This window comes from Hypomesus nipponensis, chromosome 8 (assembly GCF_054491055.1).
Source record: "Hypomesus nipponensis isolate SF chromosome 8, ASM5449105v1, whole genome shotgun sequence".
Taxonomy (NCBI): domain Eukaryota; kingdom Metazoa; phylum Chordata; class Actinopteri; order Osmeriformes; family Osmeridae; genus Hypomesus; species Hypomesus nipponensis.
This window is the reverse complement of record NC_140368.1, coordinates 18,247,060-18,264,298: the sequence shown is the minus strand read 5'-3', so window position 1 is coordinate 18,264,298 and position 17,239 is coordinate 18,247,060. Positions and strand designations below refer to the sequence as shown.

At 40.0% G+C, this 17,239-nt stretch overlaps 1 protein-coding gene across 1 annotated transcript in view; it reads right to left on the bottom strand.

Annotated features, from left to right (window-relative positions):
- Positions 1-339: 339 nt before the first annotated feature.
- The window catches only part of LOC146276192 (cyclic nucleotide-gated channel beta-3-like), a 35,214-nt gene continuing 18,314 nt past the window's right edge, over positions 340-17,239 (bottom strand). The window contains exons 12-18 of the mRNA XM_084703310.1: positions 10,743-10,902; positions 8,045-8,142; positions 7,792-7,875; positions 7,456-7,574; positions 6,593-6,745; positions 872-1,022; positions 340-524 (exon numbers count right to left, since the gene is read on the bottom strand). Coding sequence (XP_084559436.1) covers positions 513-524; positions 872-1,022; positions 6,593-6,745; positions 7,456-7,574; positions 7,792-7,875; positions 8,045-8,142; positions 10,743-10,902 — 777 coding nt within the window. The 3' untranslated portion in view covers positions 340-512. The remainder of the gene's footprint in view (positions 525-871; positions 1,023-6,592; positions 6,746-7,455; positions 7,575-7,791; positions 7,876-8,044; positions 8,143-10,742; positions 10,903-17,239) is intronic.

Below are 17,239 nucleotides of genomic sequence, written 5' to 3'. Positions count from 1 at the left end.
TTAACAGCTTTGCATTTGGTTTCCAATAAAATAGCATATCAAAGAAAAAATGTGATTGAGTGGTTCTAAATCAATCATATAAACCATCCATTTTCATAATTACAACAGTGTGCTGATAATTCTTCATCAACAGTCCCACATCTACCTGACCTCACTCTCTGCTTCCATGCACAACAGACAACAGTGACATAGAAACTTGCTATGACACAAGAAGTTGCTAGATACATAAATCCTATGATTGGCACTGCAATAACTCGTGACACCAAACTACATAATTCAGTCAGCAAAACGAAGATGTGCATGGCAGAAACAAATGCTGAACTTTCAAGTAGCATTTAATTTATTTACACACTGCACTTCACAGCTCAAACATAGTTCTGGACAAAGCAAGTTGTGGGATGCAAACTGAAAATGTTTCCTCTGGCATCACAATCCTAAAAATATACAGCTATTCACAATCAAACATTTGCACAAGGTAATAAAAAGTATAACAATTATGGTTTCGGCCTTTATTAAGAGGCATTCTGAAAAAGAGGGAGAAGACAAACTTCATTATTAATCTCATTCACTTTCAATGAAAGACAACCTCTCCTTCAGAAAAGTTTAGTATAGGATAAAAAATGTAGGCAGGATAGTTTAGACATATCCCTTGCTAACTCACCTCTGTGGGTTCTGGTAAGGGTTAACATATTAATATAGCACAATTACACTCTGACAAAAACACAAACTCCTGAACAATTTTCTCAACTGCTTATTTCCTCAGCGATTTACCAAAACACATGTGTCATGACAATGACAAAGGCAATTTCTTGAGATTCCCTTCTTATTCCATCGTAGTCAATCCAGCAGGTTAATAAAAAATGAAAGTTACCTTGAGTCTTTCCATGAAATTTTTGTTGAAATTGCCTCCAAAGGCACGCAGAAGTTTAGGTGTAGGAGGTTTGGGTCCAAATAGTGCCAGTCCTTTTTTCTTATCTTCCTCAGCCTTAGCAGCAGCGGGACCTTTGGCTTTCATCAGTTTTCTTAAATAAACACACAACAGTCAGCAACTCTAACATTTAGTTCCCATGCAAACCTTAGAATTTGAGCTCTGAGCATAAAAAAAGAATGTTTGTTTAAAATTCAATTACCATTTTCTTGCCTAGTTTCATCAACAAAGCTTGAAATTGTCTAGTAAAGTTGTATTGAAATACTGTCTTAATACCTTTGTCATTGGTGGCCAAGCCGTGAAGCGGCAAAGCCACTTAAGTGTTTCTAACCTTTTCTTATTGGGTGTGCTCATGCCTTCGGCGAGCACAAACATTGTTCTCTCACATATATATTTCTTAATTTTTATTTTTATTGTTTATTTTCGCCCCCCTAAGGATCAGTCAATATTTGGACTACATAGACAACGCCTATGTCAAAATGTTTGTCTTGGTCTCGATTGCGTTGCTTGCATTTTTTTTTATGTTCCGTTGCAGGATTTAGGGGGTTACAACGTTTTTGTGGCAAAAAGTGCCTTTAGTCAACGAAGGGTACTCAGTGCTAGCTACGTCACCACATCAGCAACAACGCATGGATTGATGTGTTTTTGCACAGCGAGTATCGTGCTGTGGTGTACTACTACTAGTAGCATCATACATGTACAGCAATCAAGACTTGCATGTACAGTAAGTAATGTCACATTAAAGAATGTATGTAATATTTAAACTCCAGCTTGTGTGGTGCGTTGCTGGCTTCAGTGCAACAGCCTAGACTTTATGTCAAAAGAAACATTCTGATTTCCGGCGCTTTCAAACAATCCCCTCACTCAGTGAAGTTTGGCTAGCCACCGCAACTAGCTTGCTCGTAGCAAACTTCTTTTGAATTAGCCATTACTCCCTAAATAGATGTAAAGCTTATTTACATTGTTGGGGGCATATTTTCAGTAAGCAGATGGTACTGTTTGAATCGCGATTCCATCTGAAATACTGCCGATGACAACGTTGTTACAGTAGTTTGTTTCAAAGGGGGTTCTTGAGTAGGCTAAGCAATAGTATGAACTTGCAGAGCTGGAGACCCGGAGACCTGCAGTTACAGGACCACAGTTTCAGGACCCTCGTTATGACGTGTCACTAAAGTATGTGTCACTAGATCACAACAAGATAGGGTATTTGAATGGTTTGGGTAAGGCAAGAAACAAGGAAAACTTGGGAATTTGATCATTCAGATATGGATATATTTAATATATATACACAATAATAACAATCACAGTATCACATCCACCCACCCCTCCACCAAATACACCTGCATCGCTCCATCCAACTTTTCATCATTCCCATGTTGTGAAATGATTTTGAAAGCAAAGTTGAAGTTAGCTACCTAACGTTAACTTTATTGTCCAATTCAAGACACCAGAATTGTTTTATACATAACCACACGTGATTCAAATTAGCTGCTTACACTCTGATTCTAGTCCATCTTATTATGAAACAAGCTAGCCTACATCACTTCCATTTCTTCTTCTTGTTATAATTTAATGTTGAGCCGTAACCTACATTCATATTGGAAAATATTGATGATCTTGTTCCGGTCCATGGTTATGTCAGATAAAACAAGGGTTCTAGAACTGCGGTCCTGAAACTGTTGTCCTGAAACTGCAGCTCTCCGGCTCTGCGGGTACATGCTACTCAGGCTAAATGCTTGAAAATATCACTAAATGGGAAAAAAATTCCCCAGAAATTGTACCCTCTCTAGTTATTGGTGGCCAAGCGTTTCTACCTTTTCTTCTTATTTGTGACCAAGCCGCAAAGCGACAAAACCACTTAAGTGTTTGTACCTTTTTTTACTATTATTATTAGGATTCCTCCGTAAGGAGGAATTGTTAGGAGCCAAGCAGCGAAGCTGCGAGGCACCTATTGTAATTGGTGGCCAAGCCGCGAAACCACTCAAGTGTTTCTACCTTTTCTTATTATTATTAGGGGCCAAGCCTATTGTTTTTGTTAGTTTTATTATTTTTATACATAGGACTAGGAGTCTATGGCAGCCCATAGAACCGATTGGTGCGAAGTTTTGAAATTTGGCACACTGATTTGGAACGGTCTCCTGATTATCGTCACCAAGTTTCATGTCGATCCCTGAAGCACTCTAGCACCACCAAGGCGTCAAAGTTGGAGGTGCGTTTACGCCCATAACTTTTGAACCATGAGACCGTTTTTCTTAAGTGAGGTTTCATTGAATTCCGTAGATGCAGACGATTTGACTGAACCCTTGACGTCATTGTCGTCCCGAAGGTTTTTCCGTCATTTGTATTTTAAGAAATGCCAACTTTTTCGAACTCCTCCTAGGCCGTTGCTCCGATTTCCATGAAAATCGTAAAAGATCATCTTCAGACCATGCCTCAAAAAATCACAAGCATGTCATCTAATGATCTTCCTCCAGCAATCACCTTGATACGTCAAAATATGACTGAATTACAGCTGTTTATACTTGGTTCAAATCTGACAACGCGCACCACGTGAGAAACGGCTTCCTTTTTTTTTTCATATAGTAACCGAACAAAGCATTTCCCAGCAGTGAGAATAGCACACTTTGATAAGACGGGCTCCTTTGAAAGGCTAGGTTGTGGGATCGAATCCAGCCACAGTCATCAAGCATGTCTGGAAACCAGATTATCTGTTTAGCGAAGCCAGGTATGCCACAATAGCTGTCTAGCAGTATAATCATAATGGTAACGATAATGTTTCATTCTCAGGACATTTATACTCAGTCAGATTTATTGTGCTTTGTAGATATAACACTACTACATCTAGCCAGCGCATTTTGTATCAAAATGACATGAATGTTTTTTATGAAAAGTTTTGCTTTGCTTCTTTAGCTACTGAATTTCCATATTGAATGCTGCTTGGCCCCTTCATTGCTGCTTGCAGCTATATTTATTATTATTACACATCTTCTTCTCCCATTGGAGTCTATGGCAGCCCCTAGAACCGTATGGTAAAAAGTTACTCTAGCGCCACCAACGGGTCAAAGTTGGACTTGTGTTTACACACGTAACTTTTGAACCGTATGACCGATTTTCAAAAATGAGGTACCGTATTGTATTGGCAAACATCATCATCAGACCAACCCTCACAGAAGTTATCAAAGGATATTTGATTTTCATAACCGTTTGTCCAGTACAGCCAATCAAAATCGTCAACAAAGCAACCAAACAGGAAGTTGGGTCATATCTCAGCAAATCTTTGAGAAATCAACACCAAACTTGGTATGTTGACTCGGAACCGTTGTATGAGGATGTCCAATTAATTTGGTGTCATGTGATCACTGGGCGTGGCCGCAGGAAGCAAAAATGTGTTTTGGCCAATAACTGTTGATTTGTTTACTTTTATTAAGTGATTCCTTTGTCTCATGATATGTTGGGACATCCCGTGTGTGATACATGATAACTTGTGTAAATAGCCGAATTGATGCGGCCGCCATTTTGAATTAATTGAAAAACGTTTTTTCTCTACTTCTCCTACACATTTTGTCCAATCTACACCAAATTTGGCAGAGAGTATCTTCAGACCAAGCCTCACAAAGGCCTTCACATTATTTTTTGATTTTCAGAACCGTTTGCCCGGTACAGGCAGTCAAAATGTGCCATTAAGCCAGCAAACAGGAAGTTGAGTCGTATCTCAGCAAATCTTTGATGGATTCACACCAAACTTGCTGCATGCACTCGGAACCCTGTTCTGAGGGTTTCTTAAGTGTTTAATGGGTCATTTGACTGCTTGGCCACCTCATTGCTGCTTGCAGCTATATGTATTATTACACTTCTTCTGCCATTGGAGTCTATGGCAGCCCCAAGAACCGTATGGTAAAAAGTAGGGCTGTGAAATGATAACAATTTATAATCAAATTAATCACAGGTTTCTGTGGATTAATCATCATATTACATATTACCGATTTTCCGAATTTTTGTCATTAGTATGCGTCTTAGATTTTTGCGGTACCTTGATGCTCGAGTCACCCGTTGCCACTCGCAAAACTTTGGTGAACCCCTCGTCCTCAAACATATCAATCGGTCTACAGCTTTTTGCAATAAATTTGTGCTAGTCACCTTGTCACAGGCAGACTTAGTGAGGGCCCTACGCTGTTCAGTGAGGGTGATTTGGCGCATTCTACTTGAACTCCCCTCGCCGACCAATGCATGCTTCGCGTTGAGGTGATATAGGTTTCTTTAGGCTGGTATTGCTTCGGTGAAACGATAACATTCAGTCATTTAGGATTCAGTCATTTAGCAGACGCTCTTATCTAGAGCAATAACGTCTTCCCGCAGTGTGCATATTACTTTGGTTTTATTGGATGTTCCAGCTTAGTTTTTTTGGAACACGAACTTCTCATCCAGAAGTTGCAGATTGGGTGGAATTGTGGGTATATTACGTTAAATGCGTTAAACAAAAATAACGAATCAATCCTGTAATTTAATCATAACGCGTTAACGCGTTATTTTTCACAGCCCTAGTAAAAAGTTGTGAAATTTGGCACACTCATTAAGCACAGTCCCCTCTTTATATTTACCAAGTTTCATGTCTCCCATTGGAGCACTCTAGCGCCACCAACTGGTCAAAGTTGGACTTGTGTTTACACACGTAACTTTTGAAATGTATGACCGATTTTCAAAAAGGAGGTACCATTTTCAGAACCGTTTGCCCGGTACAGCCAATCAAAATGTGCCATTAGACCAGCAAACAGGAAGTTGGGTCATAGCTCAGCAAATCTTTGATGGATTCACACCAAACTTGCTGCATACACTCGGAACCCTGTTCTGAGGATTTTTCAAGTGTTTTATGGGTAATTTGACTGCTTGGCCACATCATTGCTGCTTGCAGCTATATTGTGACAAATTATTCTGGTAAAAAAGACACAAATTAGTATTTAGCTGGTGCAATTTAGCCAGAAGTCAATGGGACTGTGCTCATCAAATGGGTGGAAAAAGTTTATCAGGGCTCTCAAGTGTCACACATTCGCCATTTCAACCATTTCTCAAGCTCTCAAGCAACACCTTGTATTTCTTACACATTTCAACCATTTATCACGCTATATACACTTAATGGAAGAGGATCAGATTTCTACGGAGTTGACTCGAGTTATAGTTAAAAAACAGAAACATCACCATTTGTAATATTTGTATAACTTATTCAAACAGTACTTCACTAATGAATTATGGCATTACCTATTAGAAAGGTGTTGATAATTAATTTATTTGATAAACTAATCAAACTGATAACCAAACCTATTAAAGAGGCAATGCTAATACAAATTATTTGACAAACTTACATCCAAACCTGGCATATGTTTTGTGGAATCTATGCAAACATTAAATGCTTGGAGCGTAAAAAAATTCCCAAAAGCAGGAGCAAAAGGTTGCCCTCTACTTTTAACTGATGTAATGGTGATTTCAAACATGGTTGAAAATATGCACCTTTACAAAGAGGGTGGGAGCGAGCATCAAAATGGCATAGTTTTCTTCTTCAAAGACCTACTAAATCTTAATGGAACAGCAAGATGTGTAAAAGTGTGTTGTGTGCACCTTGTATTACTAAAGAGAAGGAATATGCTAAATTAATCCCACCCCCATTCTTACCTTCCCTTCCTGGCCAAGACTTTCTGTGATTCAGGGTAGTGAACCAAGATGTCTGTCAGGTCCTTCTTATCCAGTACAAAGAGGTTGGCAAAGCCGTGAGCTTTGACATTAGCTGTTCTCCTGTTCCCTCCATCTTTGGATGACTGCAACAGACTGAAATATGTTTGATTTTTAATGCATGATGGAACTAAAGTATATAATTTTGCAGTTCAGGGATGCACTGAATCCAGATTTTTGGGGTTTAGCAGAATACTGAATCCACTGGTTAACATTCTGCCAAATCCAAAACAGAATACTGAATCCTACTCCCATCCTCAGTCCATTAACACAGTAAACACATTAATGAAGTAAACAACGTTCACAGCGGTGTATTTTGACAATTACCATATGCCTATGTTTACCCTATCTCAAGATCCAATCAATTTCCAAAATATTGGCCTTTTAGATTTCTTGAATTTCTTTTGGTTGTTTCATACGCAAATGTTTTAACAGCGGATATGTTGTGTATTGTTTAGGGTCCTTGCCACCACAAGACAAATCGGCATTGCAAATTGAACATGTAGCTCGACTTGAATCGCCTTCTTTTGACTGAAAGTACTGCCTAACACTTTCTGCTCACGAGTCCCATTTTCACTTTCTCTTAGCCTACTGCATTGAACGGTCCACATAGGCCTACGTAAACACCTTCCCGTAATCAACGGCGGCGTCATTATGTCGACCAGCATAGCGCGCATAGGGTTCGGTGGAAAAAATTCTATGGTTCGGCCGAAACCAAACCCCGTCAAAAAGCCCAATATTCGGCAGAATCCAAAACCGAATCCTGGATTCGGTGCATCCCAAGCTCAGGGTGCACATCCCTTTACCTGATCTCTCCAAACACACAACCAGCCTTCAGAGTGACAAAGACTATGGAATTGTCAGGTCCTCCCACCACCTGCACCGCTCCACTTTTGATGATGTACATCTCTTTACCAATATCTCCCTAGGTGGAGGAAAAAATTGTGTTCAGCAGACTGTTGTCTGTTATATACAGTGGCAAAGTGTTGGTAATTTCAAGAGATTACAACAATAATTATGCAAAGGAAATCCCTGTAAACTTCTATCCTTTAGCAACTCCACTGCTTTGCAAGCAGTGGTTTAAAATAGTCAGATACTGTTATGAGAATTTCATTTTAAGACAGACACACACACACACTTACCTTTTTCACCACAAAGTCCCCCGGTAAATAAATGATTGACTTCAGCCTCAGCAACATGTCCACTAACATCTGCTGATCGCAACCCTTAACATATAATATTGATTCACAAATTAATTTAAACATTAGACCAAAAGAGTATGTGATTTGGTATTCCAATGAAAAGTATGGATGTAAAGACTTTTCTATGATGTATGAGCCAAATAGACTACAAAGATGTCACGGTTACATTTATTGTTGACTTGAGATTTCTGACCTTAAATAGATCTATCTTCTGGAAGGTAGTAAGATTAACATCCACAGCGATGGCTGTTCTCATCACCAGAGGCATCTGGTCCAGCAGCTCAGACTCATCTAATAGCAGAGTGTACATTGTATATTTGAGTATGTATCCATAATAATGCATCCTAATATTAACAGTCAAATCAAAACAAATACAAAACTCATATCAAACTTGAAGTCCGATTTGTTTTAATATTCAATTGAATAAATAGTAATAATAATAATTGTATTTGTAATGAACTTTATGTTTAACTAAATCTCAAAGTGCTACTGGTAAATATTACTATATAATATGCAATATATATTAAAGTACTCTTTTACATTATATTTTATGTTTTATTTAATATTGTACAGTATTTTATAGGATTTTGTTGTAAATGTATTAAATCTCTTCATCTTATATTTACAGTGAGGAAAAAAAAGATTCGGTCCCCTGCTTATTTTGCCCACTGCATGTTTGCCCACTGACAAAGAAATTATTAGTTTTAATGGTAGGTTTATTTGAACAAACCCAAATTAACGGTGTCAATTCTTTTATCGCGCGATTAACGCTCTTTGGCCTAGCAAACTTTGCAGTTTTTGTCACATGCTGTTGCAACAACTACCGACATTAGAAAAACTACAACACCACACCGGATCTAGCTAGACCAGAAACAAAACAACAGGCACGTCACACACACTTGTTTGGCTTGCAAGCCGGCTAAAGAGTGGTGGCAGAGCCCGTTTACGGATATCAGACATTCTCTGGTAGTAGGCTAACGTTACGTCCCACAACTCTCTCCAGTAGGGGTTAAATCCAGTGTTGCGCCTGAACACGTTCATTGAACGAAAGTTCATGAACTCGTTCATAATTTGGGTGAACGTGAACTGAACGTACTGTATTACTGCCTGATGAACGATACTGTGAACCCGTTCATTCTGGTGTCTGTGAACTCTTTCACTCTTTTTAATTTCGTTCAATAAGGTGCCAGATTTCTAGAGCCTTCCAGAGCGTCTGCTAAATCACTAAATGTAAATGTACTGTCTATGCCTGGCAAGCGTGAGAGCGCCGAAGTTGCGTAGAGGCCGAGAGCGGTATTGCAGACAGATAGAGATTTCAAGGAGATTCCTCCCTTCAATGCGAATGTAAATTCTGGTTGGATAAGGATAAAAAATGGGATGTGATGAAAATTGGCATGTTGGTAAGGTTTTTTAGGGGACCATTTCTCAATGGTTTTATTAGGGTGACCAGATTTGAGTTTTTGAAAAAGAGGACACTTCCTCGTCGAAGTGGGGGAGGGGGGGTGGTAGTGTATCTGATTATCTGATTAAAATGACAGTTCTCTCTACAGTCAGTGCTCGTGTAAGAAGGTGGAACGTAAGGGAGATACCCTTTCCAAAACTTGTAAGACGTAATAGTTCGTGAAAGACCCAGAGAAGCACAAATATCCGAAGAGGCAAAATCCCGGACAATTTTGGAATCTGGGTTGGGTTTGTACTTGCTGTGAAATATTTTTTACTGTTGCTGGCTTTTCCACAAGAACACTTGCACTTATAGCGATTCATGTTGTTTAATTGTAACTTGTTTAACTACATGCTCTTATGGTTCTTCCCTTTGGAACTTATTTTGGTTGTTCACAATATGTGCTTCATGTTTTGGCTACCCGCAATGTTTTTGGGGCTATCTTGTTGTTGTTATTATCAGTGACTTATGCTAGCCTGACGTTGTCATACTCATAATTCTAGTCAGAATATGAGTCTGAGAACTCTCTGTTGCGCTTTGACTACGGGGCGTGTTTCAAACGAGCCTGGAAAACAAATGCCTCTTCGCTCAATTGGATAGACCTACAACCAATCAGAGCAATGTAATATGTTGTTTGTTCAAAATGAATTCAACTTAAGCGCTCTTTTGTGACGTGGGTGATTACGTTACTGTTGATCATCTGTCCATCATCGTATAAAGCTCGCCCTGGCAATTTCATTGGTACGCCCCGGTTCTGGTTTTCTGTAGTTGTTCCCCAATACGAGACCCTCCAGACCCAACTTCCTGACCAAATTTTTTTGAGGGCGGGGAGAATTTGGGCTGGCAGCCAGGCTAGACTTATGCACTTTGTAAAGCTCTCTCTTGGAAGTAGCTTTGGATAAAAGCGTCTGCTAAATGAATTAATGTAAATGTACATTTTGAATGAAAAGACTGTATTTATTTATTTTTTATGAACACTTCAAAATTACTTTGTAAATTAATATATATTGTCTGTAAATAATTCAAGCACGTTTCAAGTACCTCGTCATTAATATGAGGTTTTCCAGGACTTGAATTTCAAAAAGTCAAATTCAAGTACTTCAACCACTTTAAGCACCTTTCACAAACCTTGAATTATAGACTGATCATTTCTTTGTTAGCGAGCAAAAGTACAAAATCAGCAAGGGATAAAATCCTTTCTTCCCTCACTGTCAGGACTGCATACACTATTTAAAGATTTGTATATATTTACTGTATGCACCTGCCCACCAAAGTAAATTCCTTGTTACCGATTAAACTTTGTTCTGATTCTGATCTTGGAAAGGATAGAGACCTTTTTCTCAGCAATAGCATACTACTATCCATAAATCCCAGCTTCATGGTTTCACACATCTCAGTGTATCTCTATTAGTAATTAAATTCAATAGAAGTAGTTTGCTGGGAAACTTACCTAGCATACCCTGAGCATCCCAGGTGTAGTTGTACCAGGTGCGGACTCTGTTCTGCACCAACTTGGGGATGTGGTTGGTCACCATGTACGACACACAGCCATCCATGGAGGCACGAAAATAAGTCTCTCCAGCCGTAGCTGCACCAATGACATCTCTCATCTGAGATTGGTGACAGAAGATGCACATTTTTGGGGGGAAATTATGAACGATCATTGACTTGAATGAAACTTAAATTGCAAAATCCTGACATATGTTACACGGTCAGGGTTAGCAACGCAAACTAAATAAAAATATGCTTTTAAAAGTATGTAATCTTTATAAATAATAAGTAGGCTATGCATTTTTATATAAAATATACAGAAATATCAGTGGTAAAATTTAAATACGGACCCCTGCAACCAGCGCAAGCAAGCACACCCTACAATTTCCCCAGAAATTGTACCCTCTCTAGTTATTTTAGCCCCCCTAAGGGTCAGTCAATATTTGGACTACAGACAACGCCTGTGTCAAAATGTTCGTCTTGGTCTCGATTGCGTTGCTTGTATTGGGATTTACATTCCGTTGCACAATTTAGGAGGTTACAACATTTTAGTGGCGACAAAGTGCCTTTAGTCGACAAAGGGTAATCTGTGCTAGCTACGTCACCACACGTTAGCAACGACGCATGGATACAACGTAATAGACGTTCTAGCATGCAAATTGGATCTTGGATTACGAGTGAAAAATCCCACCCTCAAAAAATCCCAACCATTTAGCTTTGTTGAGAAAGCGATTTCGAGTGGAGCTGCAATCTCGGATTTTTGATTTAGGTCGTGAAAGTCTTTGTAATTTGCGGTGCAGGTCTTTTAGGCGGCAGCCATGCTAGAAAGCGTCATAGCAGTATTTTCGTAGCTAATTTTATAGTTCAATTTTACACGAAAAAACAGAAAGAGGGAAATGTTATGACGATATGACTATTGTGAAGACAGCCAGGTGGTAAGATTTTAATGAAGGTTGCTGTAAAAACGTTGATTTGTTTTCTACGTGAGAGCCCCGTCAGCCTACATTGACGATTGCGGCAGCAACAACAGTGTTGTCAACGAGTGTTGACACTCGTCGGCAACTGTGTTATCGATCTGCATCTGATGAGTATTTTCTTAATTTCGTACCAGGGTCAATTCTACATCCAAATGGAAAGCAGTGTTTTAAAGATATGGCGATTGCGAAGACAGCAAGCGGGTCAGCATATTTTTGTTATTTGTTTAAAACTTGGAATTTGAGTGAGACTGCTTCTTGTTTTGACGTTAGCCTCAGACTGACAAACCCGTTAGAGCTTTTTTCCTGAAATACGTTTTTATTCGTTATTCCTGGAGAAATTATGGAATTGTATGACATATTTACGATACTAAAATACGTGTGCACAATAATATCAACAATATTTGCTAAATGTAGACGTTTTAAAAGGTTTTTAATTTGACCTCAAAGCTACTTCCGTTAATCAGCAGTTTGTGAAAGAGGCTAATTTTACGACAGCGACTTTGGATGTAAACTACTTTAACATGTTAGCTGATTAGCCAGTATGAGTGAGATATGTATACAGTTACATTTGTAAGCCTCTTGCCTGTAACCCATTTTGTCTTAAATACGATGGGAACACATCACATTAACAATTCTAAAATGCTTGACACGCCAAATGTTGTCTTTTTTTGTCAAGTGTCCCTGAAGCTCAGATTCCGAGTCGAGTTCCATGAAGCTATTTCGTTGCAGTGAATGGGTGTAGGCACTCATCGGACTTAAACTCAAATATCTCAAAAGTCCCAACTGGAAAATGTTAGCAGTTTCACAGTCCTGTAGAGGACATTTTCAGGCATTGGCTCAATCCTAGTTTTCGGGCCTTCTAGCTTGCATGTTTTTAGATGTTTATCTGCTACAAATGAATGAGTTGTCTAAAAAATGAGTTGGAACAAAATAGCACCTAAGTGTGCCCTTTGCGCCCCTCCCCCCACTTGTCACAGGGCCAGGCTGCTGCTGTAACTTGCTAGCCAACCTTTACTGAGGGGACTGTTTGAATGCGCTGGAATTAAAAAATGTTTCTTCATGTACATTTGAGACCACAGATTCGTAGATGTACGTTTCCACTATATGTTAACCGATTTTGAGGTCGATCAAAAGGGGGACATAAGCTTGATTATAAAAAATCCCCCAGCTGGGAAATGTTTGCGGTTTTGCGCTTTGGATACTTTAAGTGAATGTAGCCAGGTCTAACCAAACGAAAAGCTCATCATAATGCGTCCAAGATGCGAAGGAATATAAGGAAGGACTTGGACCACAAGAAAAGGCGTAGATATTTCGAGAAATTACGATTTATTGGCAGTGCAGATCCCTGTAGCTCCCTCTTCTTGGATCTGTGACGACCCGGTGATTCTTCCTTCAGTTGCATATCCTGATATAGTCAACTACTTGGTTTTCTCGCTGAGCCCATACACAGCGGAAACCTAAAATCTTACAAAGGTTTGGAGGCCTGTAACCAGATGGTGTGTGGATGGGTGAGGGAGACGCAGTACCAAGTTATCAACGACCGTTGTGTTGTGAAGGCCAAAGTAAGTAATGCAATAACGTCTTTAACCAACCTAACCTTAATTGTATGATATCATTCCGATACTCAAGGAGTAAGCAAGTGACTCTCAATCGTGTTTTTTCCCGTAGATCTTGGTTGAGCATTCCCAACCACAAGCGCCTCCTTTCCTTTGATAATCTCTGGCATTCCTCGCCTTGGTTTGTAATCACTTGTCAGTCGATAATATTCCAACTGTTGTTCTCGATCTGTCCTATTGGTACAACCCTAGGGTTAGGGTTAACTTATTTACCCTAACCCAATAATTAACCATTTGCCTTGACGACGTTCAGTAAATACTTCAGTGCCTGTGCTTTGTTGTGATGCGGAGTGCCTCCAATATGGCGACTTCCGGTCTGATGACGGGTTGTGAAAACCCTCTATTAATCAAAAAATGCAATATGAGTAAGCTAAATGCCTGAAAATATCACGAGAAGGGAAAAACTTGACGTTTAAGTCATAGAGATTTGGTAAATTTTTCACCAGTCTGCCAAATGTATTTGTTTTGATTCAACTATGAGTTTGCTGATCACCATTCCCTCTTGCAGCGGAAATGAGAAGACAACTATTTCATTCTACTCTTCACTCTTAGTATTTTGAGTTGTAAATGAGCAGAAAATAACGTGCTTTTAAATATATGTAATCTTTATAAATAAGTAGGCTATGCTTTTTTATATAAAATATACAGAAATGTCAGTTGTAGAATTAAATTTAAATACGGACCCCTGCAACCAACGCAAGCAAGCACACCCTACAATTTCCCCAGAAATTGTATCCTCTCTAGTTATTGGGGTGTGCTTGCCTTCGACGAGCACAAACCATTGTTATCTCACATATATATTTATTATTCTTTCTTTACCCACCCCTAAGGATCCGAAAATATTTTGACTACATAGACAATGTCGCTGCCAAAAGTTTTGTTTTACTAGCGAATGAGTTGCTTGTATTTTTATTTACGTTCCGTTGCACAGTTTAGGAGGTTACAACGTTTTTGTGCCAAAAAAGTGCTTTCTGTCAACGAAGGGTACTCACTACCCTACGTCACTACGTCAGGACACGTTAGTAACGACGCATGGATACAAGGTGATAGAGACATTCTGGCACGCAAGTTGGAGTTTGGATTATGAGTGAAAAATACCCCCAAAAAATTCCCAACTATTGGATTTTGTTAAAAAAGCGATTTCAAGTGGAACTGCCATCTCGGATTTTTGATTTAGGTTGTGAAAGTCTTTGTAATTTGAACGTTTGCGAGTCGCCCATGAGACCGCCTAGTACGAGTATTTTAGGCGGCAGCCATGCAAGAAAGCGTCATAGTAGCTAGTATTTTTGTAATTTTATAGTTCAATTTTACACGAAAAAACTGAAAAGGGGAAATGTTATGACGATATGACTTTTGTGAAGACAGCCAACGGGTAAGCATATTTTGGGGATTTGTGTAAAACTTAATGAGTGTAATTTGAGTGAGACCTTGTCTTGTTTTGACGTTAGCCTCACTGGCAGTGTGTAGTAGTAGGCTACTGCCTTCAATACCACAGCTATGGCTAAACTTTATTATGTCAAAAGTAACATTAGATTACAAGTAAATGATTTGTGGGTGAAATTATCATGACCTGTGGTTTCAAACCAGTGTAGCTCACTGCAACGGTGTAGTCTTCTACTAGTCTAGTACTGTAGCTAACAAAAACATCTCCACAGCTGTTTACAGTAGAAATTCAAACGAAACGGCGGCACATGTTCGGCACTACCCTTAACTTAAATCAAAAGTCTTTCAATAAGTGAAAGTATATGACTAGTGACTACTAACCTGAACTCCACTGCCACAGCCTAAACTTTGTCAATCTGTTCATGAGAATAATTCATTTCAGCCTAGACCGTACAACAGAAGTAGTTAACGTTAAATCGAATTCAACCAACGCAATCGCTACCAAGACAAACACAGTCTAGTAGTAGTAGTAGTAGTACAGTACAATTTACCGGGGCAGCTTTTCTACACAGGGCTACCGTATTTTTTCGAATAAACGCCGCAGCGTTTATTAAATAACGTTCATTTTTGGTGCGGTGCTTATTCGAGGGCAGTGTTTATTCGAGGGCGGCGTTTAATTAGTAAAACAGATTTTGTAAATTGCAGTGCAGCCATAGACAACTTTGTTGCTGGTTGAATCATGCTGCTAAAAACGCAGGTGTCATTTACTACCGCTGACCTCCTTGTCTATTCTTTGTTTACATAAATGTTTGTTTTGTCTATGAGTGCGGCAACTCCCTTTCTCATTGGCTACCAATTAGGTGTGCGTTGGTAGTAGCCTACAACTGTCTCAAATACAGATGTTCTACATTGTGAAGCAGCATGCCGAAACGTTCATACACGTTAGCTTTTAAACGGAGAGCTGCGCAGAAAGCACTTACCAGCAGCAACAGAGCTGTCGCACGCAAAATAGGAGTTGATGAAAAGCGAATTCGCGAGTGGCGAAGTCAGCTACCTCGCTTTGATGCACTACCTGGTTCAAGTGCCGGTGAGCGGTTCCGGCTTCAAGGTGGTGGTCGCAAACCTCTACTACCTGAAGTGGAGCAAAGTGTTGCTCACACGTCAAGGTATTGTATTGAAGGCAAAACAGCTTGGACAAGCTCAAGGTCAAGAAGATTTCAAAGCATCACGTGGCTGGGTGGATACATTTCTAAAAAGAAACAATTTTGTCACTAGACAAACAACAACCACTGGACAGGGCCTGCCACCAGAGTTGACGGACAAGGTTACAATATTAGTGAACTTTTGTAGCAAGCAGCGTGCAAGATACAATTTCGCACCAGGAGCAATAGGCAACATGGATGAGACGGCCATCTGGGCTGACATGCCTGGTGACACCTCTTGACTTGAGAGTTCTCAAAACTGTACCAGTTCTTACGATTGGACACGAGAAGACTCGAGTGACCGTCTGCCTGGGTGCACTCGCCAATGGCCGGAAACTTCTGCCAATCATGGTTTTTAAAGGTAAACGGCTGCCTGCTGACCTAAAAGATGTCTGTGGCGTGGTAATTGAAATGTCTTCAAATGGTTGGATGCAAGCACCAACTACACTTGCTTGGATCGAAAAGTGTTGGGGCAAGTTGGCATTTGGCAAGCGTTTTCTCATCTGGGATAGCTTCCGCTCCCACATCACAGAGGAGGCAAAGGAGAGCGTTAAGAAAACAAATACCCTCATGGGTGTGATTCCGGGCGGCTGCACCAACCTGCTACAGCCAGCAGATGTGTTGTGGAATGCGCCTTTTAAGGCAGCGTACAGGTCACTTTATGAAGAGTGGCTGCAGGAACCTGCTAGGGCTACTGATCTGACTCCTGATGGAAACCCTCGCTGATCACCATTCCCTCTGGCGGGGGAAATGAGAAGACAACTATTTAATTCTACTCTTCACTCTTAGTATTTTGAGTTGTAAATAAGGTTGCAAAGGGGCAGAAAGTTGTTCTACCTGGACAGCTTCTCTTCAGCCCTGCTTCCAAGACAGCTTCATCCTGCTGGCCTGCCCTGCCTGCCCCTGCCTTGATATCTCAAAAGATCACTGAATTACAACTGTTTAAACTTCAGCCAAATCTTATAATGCTTGCCACAGGACAAATAGCTTACTTTTCTATGCAGTAACTGACCACAATGGTTCTCAATACTGAGAAAAAATGCCTTACGCGGGCGTCAACGCCTGCTTTCATTGAAAATGAATGGGAAGCCGACGCCCCGCTCTGCCCGCCCCGCTGCATTGTGAATGCACCTTTAGTTTACCCCAGCCCTTGTGTGTCGAAACTCAGGGGTAAGGGCTACATAGCCCTATGAAATGAGACGAGACACCACTTGGTTACGGTTACGTATATCGATATCTACAAAGCAAGTAGTGTTATGCATTGATATCAAACAAAAT